Below are 10,737 nucleotides of genomic sequence, written 5' to 3' on the forward strand. Positions count from 1 at the left end.
GGGAAGCTATGGGGGGGGTGCGGGGAGGAATAACTGTAATAGCCTGAACAATAGATTTAATAAAAATAAAAAATTGTGGTCCAATAGGAAGATATTAAAGGTAAAACACAGTTACATGCCCAACTCTCCCTAAATACACCAGAGGTTCTGTTTTAATATTGGGAATACAAAAATCATAAGAGGTTCATGCTTTACATGGTATCCTGAAAAGTTATCCCAAATCTCTCATTCCTCAATAGCAGCACTCTTGTTCTGTGCCTTTCTACTGTATACCAAGCTACTACTGTGCATGAAGGAAACCAAGACTTCAAGTCTATAATTCACCATTCTTTACCCTAACTGTGCTGGCTTTATGTCACCATTTCCCCAATGATCATTTGGTTTAGGAGGAAAAAACAAAAAATCTCGTGCCTTATGTAAAAACAAAAACTAGAATGTTTTGGATTCATAACCCTATTATATAAGCTTTAAAACAACATGGTTAGTTTACAATACAGAAATTGTTTCTTTAGGTGTGGGGACATTTTAGATGGGTCCATGTTTCAATTATAAAAACTTGCAGCCAATAGAAAAATAAATTGAATACAGATGCTTTAAAGTTCTATTCACATTGCAAAGTTGCTATTGCTTGAAAACAGTGTCTTTGAAATATTAAAGGAAAGCTAATGGGGATTTCCCTTTATTTGCATTGTCAGAGTAAGACAGTGCTTTAAAACCTATACATTATGACCAGAAAGGTTAAGATTATATATTTTCTTCCCTTTTTGTATTATTTCTCATGGGGGGAGGGGGGTATGTATCACACTGCTAACAGGGTTACTCATTTTCTGCTGTCCTTGATCTGGTTACTACTAGGTAAAAATCACTTAAAAGACTACAACCTGGGCCCTAGCCAGCTTTGCCCAGTGGTTAGAGTATTGGCCATTGAACTGAAGGGTCACAGGCTCTATCCCTGGCCCCATTTGGGGCGCATGTGGGAGGCAACCAATGTACCTCTCACATTGATGTTTCTCTCCCTCCCTTCCACTCTCTATTTGGATTTTTTTCCAAATCATGGAAAAAAATATCCTCCAGTGAGGCTTAACAAAATAATTCTACAACCTGGATGTTAACTTTCACTGAAATCACATATATATATATATATATATTTGTGTATGTATATGTATATGTATATGTATATATGGTGTGTAGTTTAGCTCTGGATTAATTAAGGGGACCAAGTCAGCATGTATCAATTAAATTGAAGAGTCTGGAAATATTTTTGTTCTATTATAGGTTCATACACAAAATTTTAAATAAAAATTAAAAAAAATTAAATGAGATCCACTATAATTAGAAACTAATTTAATATTCTAATCTTTTTGGCATAAGCCAAAATATATTTTTAGAAAATTTTCAAGTTTTTTCAAAGTAAGCCCCAGAGGCAACACTGAACTCCTATTCTTAACAAATTCATGTCATTAATTCACTGACAATGTAATTGTTACAAGATGGGCCTTCAGTTCTGTTAAGTGGCAAATCTAGGCATTACTGTGAATGTATATACACTCATTCTTTTCTAAAATAAAAGGGTTCAATTCCACATAAACTTTAATCCTGTTTTTGTCACTAACAACCTTATCTGCAGAGAAAAATACTTTTCAAACTCTTAAAGTCCTGAAAAGAAAAAACCCAGAATTATTTATTCTAGGCGAAAATTTCCTTCTCAGAAAAGTTTGCTTTGATTGTAAAGCTTTGAATCCATTCAGCTAAAATTTGTTTTAGATTTCATCCAATAAACTAATCTTCTATAACTGAACAAGAAATTGTAATATAAAGATGCAAATGTTTTCAGGACAACTAATAACTACAAGGTAGTATGAAAAAACTATCTGTTCCTTCTGAAACACTAGCTGGCTTGTTTACAAGTAGTTCAAAAGTGACATTAATTTTTTTTAAATGAGAAATAAACTGGTTTTTAAAATAATGTGCACACTGTTGTATGGCTGAATCAAGAAAACAGAATCTAAAATATAAACAAATAAATAAAAAAACAGGCCAGTATGATGTGTCAATTGTTACGAGTCAATATTTACTGTCTGTAGGACATGTATACTAGCTGCTTAGGGTCAAATATTACATTTGGCCATACCATGAACAAATTTATTTAAAAACATAATTTTCACTGGGAACACATTCAAGAAGCTAACCTCTATTGGAATACATGTAAAATGTGTAAGACTTATTAAAATAGTCTTTACAGAAGCAAAGCTGTCTGTCTTAAGTGCTAGAAAATGTCATATTAGCAAATAGTTTTCAATGGGCTAGTGCGTGAAATGAAAAAGATGAAAATTATTTCCAAATATGCCCTTCCTAATTCATATTCTTATGCATGAATTAAAGAAAATTACATGCTGCATGACTGGTACATTCTTTGAGTAACCTCAATATATACAAGCACAATGTGTCAAAGTAGTGCAGGCTAGTTAATATGTAAAGAAAAAAACCAATCATTTATTTAGGGTTCTTTATTCACAAAATTGAAGTAATGTGTGATGGTTCTTCCAAGACTGTTTCCAATGTTATTATTCATATAAATTACATAGGATGAACTCAAAATCCCTATACTGTCATTTTCCAGACTGAAGCAAAGAAATTCTAGATCTTATAGAGTAGATCCAAAAGGCAGCTCTCAATAATAAAAAAAAAAAGTGGGACTTAACACTTAATCTTCACTTTAGGAAAATAAATGTTGATGTTGATAAAGTGACAGTCATCATTTAAAAGCCTGAGCAAAACTACTAAGGACCTATCATCAGAACAGAACTTTTATCTGCAAAAAAAGTTACATAATAACATCCTTAACCTGGCTTCCAACTCTAGGCCAAAGTTTCATTTTAGAAAGTCATTCACTCTAAGACTCCGATTCTATTCCTCTGACCACATGTCACTGGGATAGTTCATAGAAGATTCTGGAAGAAAGAAAAAGGGGCTGGCATAAAAGAGCACTTACATGTACCTTCCAGCCCCGAATTCTCTTAGACCTGAAAATTCAACAGGCCCACTTTAGAATATTTGAATAAAGTGTTTTAAGTTAAAAAAAGAAAAAAAGCATAAAGATATAAGTGAGGGCAAATGTAGCACTACCTTCAAACAAGTCACAACTTTGAAAAACTGAAATATGTTGTTATAAAATAAATAACCAATCACACTAAAAATAGGTCACAGGCTGAATCAACAATGAAGAAGCCCTTTGACATAAACTTGTTTTACAGGAATAACCCCAAAACTACCCACACACTCTCCCCAACCACATTTTCCCACACTAAAATAATGTACAACAAACTTTACTAAAAGGTCCCCCCTAAATAGTTTCACTTATGTAATCTGATAGTGCTGTGAAAGTCATTATAACATTTACTTTCATGAGTAAGGAGAACATTACAATGTGCAAGTTTTAATGTTCTTTTATCATTATCAATGTTGATAGAAGTCCCAACAGCAATCTGAACACTTGAACAGGATAATCTTGTAGCTGCAATATCCACTTCACTTCTTGTTTTCCTTTCTTAAAAAACTAGCAAATAAAATATATGGGACCAAAGGACAGTGTTAAAAATCATTTCTTAAAAGATCAGAATTCACAAGAAATCCTCCAAATCACTAAAATTTTCCAAAAAAGAAACTAATAAATGTTTTCACTCCATTCCATGATACATATAAAATTCACCTGGGTAATATAGCAGTTGTTTTAGCTATCAAATTTCACTCCAAGGTTAAGTTTGATAGTTATGAAGTAGTTGAAGTTATAGTGTGCTTCGTTTAACCCCCTCTCCCCAAACCTTCAAAAGAAACATAGAATTTCCATTATGACCTTCACACTTTATTACTAATTTTTCTCAAGCCAAATAAAATATATAGAGACCCAAGGCAGTGTAACCATTTTCTGATTAGCAGAAAAAATTTGTTTCTCTGTATGTAATGACTAAATTAAACCAACTGGTTACAATGATGGAACATTTCCACATATACCGACTGCTGGTCATGTTATACTTTTTAAAATGTGCTAAGATAATATATTTGCAAATTCAGTGGCTCCATCTTCCTATCACTAATCCAGGATTGATGAGGGTTTTTTTTTTCTGCAAAAGTCTTTGTATGTTAATTTCTTTCTATTAAAATGTTCACACTAATCCCACACTAAAAAAGGAATTTCTCTTCAATGTACACATCACACATATCTCTCTCTCTCTCTCTCTCTCTCTCTCTCTCTCTCACACACACACACACACACACACACACACACACACACACACACACACACACACACCTGTTGCCATGGGGTTTTTTGCAAAACCCACACTGCTTGCTGGGAGTCCACATATATTTGCTTTCAAATGAAGAGCTATGATCTGAGCCTTCTTTTTTTATGGTAGCTATGTTATCTGGAATGAACAATGGTGGCTCATCCAAAGAAAAACTTTTGCTGCTTCTTCTTTGGCGGGGTTGTAGGTTCTTCTCAGGTTTTTTTTGTTTCAGTTTATCCTCCTCCTTAAAATGCTCTGCACCACTTGCTGGTTCAAACTCTTCCTTCACATGACTATTGGTTTTTACTGCTGGAGCCAGCTGTTGGGGCTTCTGGCACTGTTTCTGGCAGGAAGGTAATAGATGTCCAGTTTGTGCAGGATGATGAGGTTCTTTAGAGCAACCAGGCTGATCATGAGGCTTATCACTCAACCAATGTGTTACAGGTTTGGAAATCTGTACTAAATTTTGATCTTGTGTTTTTTTCGAATTAGAATGAGCTTGATTTTTCACAGACTTAGCCCCAGAATTGCAACTCTGAATCTTTGAATGCTTATCAACTTGTTTTTTTCTCACTTTCACTGGCCTATGAAAATTTTGCTGAGATTCTAGTTCATAGGCATTCCGTTTCACACTTTTGACACTAGCTTTAGTTTTATTATGCGTTAATTCATGCTTTGCTGCAATAATTTTTTTCAAAGTATCTGTGCTCATGCTTTGCTTAGAGTGAATTACAGGTTTTGTGTGTTTGGATTTTATGTTTTTTGACTCTAAGCAAGAAACACTATTTGATGGGCTGTTTCTGTCATCCTGAAGGGTTGCTGTTTCATGAGACTCCATTTCAATACTTTCAACAATATTCAACTGTTTTAAATTTTGGTCAGGCACATCACAAACAGCATTTTCTACAATATTACACTCTGGTTCAAAAGCACTAGTAACCACCTCATTAAAGTTTGATTTGTTAAATTCAGTGCTCTCTAACTGTTTATGATTAGACTCTATGTCTTTACAATAACCCAATGGTTCTAGTTCATTTCTATGAAGAGAGTTCTTAGCTTGATCAAATTCCATCGTATTCTTCAATTCCAAATGGCATTCATTTACTTCATCCACAGTGCTAGACAAACCTACAAGGTTCTTTTCGGTCTTATTTGGATTTGTACAAGAAGCATCACCACAGAGAGCAGCAGCAGATTCTGTTTCCTCAACAATTTGGTCACCTTCAAGGGATAATTTGACCATTTCCTTTGACTCTTGTTCAACCTTTGTACTCATTTCTTCAACAATAGTCTCATCCACTTTATCTGAAATAGAATCATTCTGTTCATGTTCTTCTTTATCTGAAAATGTAAACAATGGGCTACTAACAGTCTTGATTTTACATTCCACCAGAGCTTCGTTTTTCTTTTCTTCAATATTATCACAAGTCTCTGAAAGGAGTGGACAATTTAATTCATGAGATGGCACATTTGCTTTTTCCTGATTATTACACTTCTGCTTAGAATCTAATCCAACTTCATCCTTCATTTCAAGACAAGATGACACTGAAGAGTGACTTGAAGACACTGATACTTCCGATACTTCAGTTTGTTCAAGATGCCGACTGCCCCTTCTGCTCTCTTTATGATATTCAGGTTTCGGTGATGTACAGGCTTCTTCTTTTATCTGACACCTTTCTGGTTGTTTCCCCCCCACTTTAGGGGCAGATACAGTCTTCACAGGTGCTTTTTTTGTGCTATTTAAAGGTGCTGCATTTGAACGCTTGGCAATAGTGCTTTGTCGCAAACTTCTTACTTGTTCTATCACAAGGGAAAAAAATAAAAATAACTTAGCTATTTTGCCATGTGTTTTTATTTCAATACAATTTAGAATATACACTTCTTTATTCTGAGCTACAAAATGTATCATATTTCAACGAAAATGTCCTGAACAGTTACTCATGATGGTGATTTTTAGATATATACATACATATGTTAAATTTTATATTTATCAAAGTTCTATAAATTCTGGCAGGGGGGGAAACCTAAAGTTTAGACTATTATACCTTATTATAAGACAAATGTTTTCATCATCTCTTTTTTTAAATATATTTTTATTGATTTCAGAGAATAAGGGAGAAGGATAGAAACATTAATGATGAGAGAGAACCATTGATCGGCTGCCTCTTGCACGCCCCCTACTGGGGATCGAGCCAGCAACCCGGGCATGTGCCCTTGATTGGAATCGAACCCAGGACCCTTTAGTCCACAGGCCGACCCCTCAATCCACTAAGTCAAACCAGCTAGGGCTCTTTTTTTTTTTTTTTTTAAACCAAGTCTCTTTTCGATCAGAAATAAGCTGGGGGGAGGGGAGGAGCGCGCAATGGGTGGATAAGGACACATATGTAATACCTTAATCAATAAAGGAAAAAATAAAAAGAAATAAGCTGGGAGTAAAATAAGTTTAAAAAGTTTCATTTACATCAATACCCATCCTAAAGCAAGGCTGCCATACCATTTTAAACATTAAATATTTTTAAATACATAAAACCCAAACAAAAGTTCAACTACCAATAAAATGAACTAAACTACCTATTACAAACAAGCTCTGTGTTTTAAAGCACAACTTCAAAAGAACTCAAATTCTTTTTGAATGTGTTTCACTTATATTACCATTTTAGCATCCAAGCTATTCCTAAAAGAGGAAATGAAGTATATACTAGACTAAAGTATAAGATCAACAGAAAGAAAAATTACAATGAAAAACACTTAAGCCAAGAAAATGTATCATAAAAGAAAATGAAGAGTATGAAAATAATTGAATAAACCTTCTATTAATTTTCCTTCTTTCCCTCTGTATATTTTATCTATGGGAAGGAGAAACATAAAAGTGTGGGAAAGAAAAAAAAATACTGGAAAAAGAGAAAGCTAAGTAATTCACTAAGTTAAAAAGAAAAAACAACGCAGAAACTAAACTATAAAATAAAAAGCTATTTCCAAACCTATGCATATCCTATACTTCTGAATCAACTCTGTATAACTAAACACTATCAGCTTTTTTTAAATTCCCCTTCCTTTTAACGCAAAATCCTACTATGCACCCATATTTAGAACACTTTCCTAATTTGTCATTCATCACTAAACTGTGGGACTCTTAAAATATAAATGTCCCTATCTGTCTATAACAGTCCCATGTCAGAGCATACCCTTTCACTCTTAAGTGCCCCAGCTTGGACAAAAAATTATATGGTCATCCAAATCTATAATATTTGGTCATTAGGTTAAGCACTCAAGTTTTTTCTTAGTGGATTATGAACTGTTTATCACATGTTCAACTATATAATACTGTTAAATAACTAAAATTTTAATGGCTGGTTATTAGTATTTAGATAATTTGTAAAGCTTTGAAGACAGCTTGTAATTATTTACAGCTCTATTTTATTCACCTGCTCTGACATAAAATAAATGAAGAATGTTTAACATCCATTACCTAAGTCAGGGGTCCTCAAACTACGGCCCACGGGCCACATGCAAATACAAATATTGTATTTGTTCCCGTTTTGTTTTTTTACTTCAAAATAAGATATGTGCAGTGTGCATAGGAATTTGTTCATAGTTTTTTTTTTAAACTATAGTCCGGCCCTCCAATGGTCTGAGGGACAGTGAACTGGCTCCTGTTTAAAAAGTTTGAGGACCCCTGACCTAAGTGGTTGCTAAAAATGATAAATGAATAGCATATTTAACTGAGAAGGTATTCAGATAAAGTTTTAAAAAATTGGCCCTAGTGGTTTGGCTCAGTGGATAGAGCGGACTGAAGAGTCCCGGTTTTGATTCTGGTCAAGGGCACATGCCCAGGTTGTAGGCTCAATCCCCAGTAGGGGGCGTGCAGGAGGCAGCCGATGAATGATTCTCTCTCTCATCATTGATGTTTCTCTCTCTCTCTCTGCCTTCCTCTCTGAAATCAATAAAAATATATTTTTTTAAAAATGGTTTTGCAATAGTAATTGATTTATTGAGCAAAGGGTAAAAAGTCCCTTTTTCTCCTCTAAATATCAACTGCCTTAGTATGAAGCCTAGCTGTACAGGCCAAAAATTTGTCTATAATATGCATTCTATTCTTTTCATTTCTCAAAGTCACAAGTATATACCAAACAACTGATTAAAAATATAAATTGAGAAAAAGATGACAAAGTAAATATATGCATCTAAGTCAATCCACTTTTCAAAACCCCACTAAAGCTATAAAAAGACATAAATCTAAAAGGAAGTAACAGAAAAGAAAACTGACAGTTTGGAAGCCAAACAAGGATGATCAAGAAGCTACTAATGACCCAGCTGATGTGCATCAATCCATGAACCAGGAGGTCAAGGTTTGAATCCCAGTCATGTCACATGCCCGGGTTGTGGGCTCCACCCTCAGTCAAGGGCATGCAGGAGGCAGCTGATCAATGATTCTCATCATTGATGTTTCTATCTCTCTATCATCTATCTATCTATCTATCTATCTATCTATCTATCTATGTATCTATCTATCTATCTATCTATCTATCTATGTGTGTGTGTGTGTGTGTATATATATATAAATTTTTTTTTTAAGAAGGAACTGACCTAACCGTTTGGCTCAGTGGATAGAGCATGGCCTGCGGACTTAAGGATCCCAAGTTCAATTCCGGTCAGGGGCACAATCCCCAGTAGGGGGCACGCAGGAGGCAGCCAATCAATGAATTCTCTCTCATCATTGATGTTTCTATCTCCCTTTTCTTTCCTAAAATCAATAAAAAAATTTAATTTAATTAAAAAAAATAAAAACCTCAGCTCTAAAAAATAAAAAAAAGAAGGAACGGCCCTAACTGGTTTGGCTCAATGGATAGAGCTTCGGCCTGGGGACTCAAGGGTCCCAGGTTCGATTCCGGTCAAGGGCATGTACCTTGGTTGCAGGCACATACCCAATGGGGAGTGTGTAGGAGGCAGCTGATCGATGTTTCTAACTCTCTATCCCTTTGCCTTCTTCTCTGTAAGAAATCAATAAAATATATTTAAAAAAAAAGAGAGAGAGAAGGAACTAATGAACTGAGAAGTCCAAAATAAGACCAACACTAACAGTTGACAGTGCTGGCAAAAACTAATACTATTAACACCTCAAAAGGCTTAGGAATTGGTGACCTTAGATGATTCTAATGTGGGGATGAAGGAAGGTGGTTAAAATTAGGATAAGTAGAAAGCTATTAAAGAAGTAGTTAGATCCCTACATTCCTTTCCCAGACTCCATCTGTTTGGGCAACTTCCCTTGCCTAGTCCTAATCCAACACTGAAAGATTTAGTCTGTGGAGAGTGTAAAACAAGAGTTTCTAGGCTAAGGAACATCAGTCACAGATAAGAACTGAAGAGTCAAGTACACTGAAATTTGTGAGATTAAGTGAATGTGCATATACTGAAATGTGATACATCCCAGTCAACTTCCCTCAAGAACTCCCATAATATATAGGCAATCTAATGAGCCTAAGGGGAATAACTTAAATTCTGACATTAGGATTTCTCAAAAAAACAACACAGCCACATCACCATACAGAAATACTCAGAGTTAACAAAACCCAATCTACACATTAAAAGGTTCCATACAATTTTAGTTCCCTACTCCTAATCATGACCAAACAATCAAGATCAGACATGTCTCTAACAAGAAAGACAAAAATGACAACATGGAAAAAAATGAAACTACGAAAAAAAAGACAAAAAACTTTTTAAAACACTGTAAGTACCTTACAAAAGAAAACAAAATACAGCATGGATGAAACAAGACTAAAATGCTACAGAAAGACTATTCCCAAAGGAAAAAAAAACAGAACATTCACAAATTATAAATGCAAATCTTAATGAAAAAGTTGAAGGACAAATATGAGAAAACTTTAGCAAATAGAGGAAAAAGACTGAGGTGAAAAGTAGGCAAGATAAAGAAAATGGAAAGCCTAGTCCCTGCTATCTAATATTTTAGAACTAGAGGCCCCGTGCATGAATTTCGTGCATGGGTGGGGTGCCTAGGCCTGCCCAGCAATCAGGCCTAACAGGGCTGTCTCACCCAGTCCTGCCACCTGCTGAGCAGGGCCTGCTGGTTGGCTGTGGGAGGGCACTGACCACCAGGAGGCAGCTCCTGTGTTGAGCATCTGCCCCCGGTGGTCAGTGCGCATCATAGCAACTGGTTGACCAGTTGTTTCGGTCATTCCAGTTGTTCGGTCTTAATGGTTGCTTAGGCTTTTATATATATACTAGAGGCCCGGTGCACAAAAATTTGTGCACTGGGGGGTTGGGGGGGCCCTCAGCCTGGCCTGTAACCTCTCACAGTCTGGGACCCCTCAGGAGATAACGACCTGATGGCTTAGGCCTGCTCCTGGGTGGAAGAGGGCAGTCCTAATCCCTAGGTGGAGCCCCTGGTCAGGCTCAGAGCAGGGCCAACTGGGGAGTTGGGGCGTTTTTT

General features: G+C 35.7%; 1 protein-coding gene across 8 annotated transcripts in view; it reads right to left on the minus strand.

Moving 5' to 3' along the window:
* PHF3 (PHD finger protein 3) overlaps nt 1-10,737 on the minus strand; it is an 80,449-nt gene that overhangs the window by 32,907 nt on the left and 36,805 nt on the right. For 6 of the 8 annotated variants that reach the window (XM_006756837.2, XM_006756836.2, XM_015559478.1 and 3 more), the window contains one exon: nt 4,310-6,086. In XM_006756837.2, the coding sequence (XP_006756900.2) occupies nt 4,310-6,086 (1,777 nt within the window). Of the gene's footprint in view, nt 1-3,602; nt 3,822-4,130; nt 4,241-4,289; nt 6,087-10,737 lie in introns of those variants that run through there. The other 2 variants (XM_015559481.1, XM_015559482.1) reach the window with 2 other exon arrangements.

Source organism: Myotis davidii, unplaced genomic scaffold (assembly GCF_000327345.1).
Source record: "Myotis davidii unplaced genomic scaffold, ASM32734v1 scaffold334, whole genome shotgun sequence".
Classification (NCBI taxonomy): Eukaryota; Metazoa; Chordata; class Mammalia; order Chiroptera; family Vespertilionidae; genus Myotis; species Myotis davidii.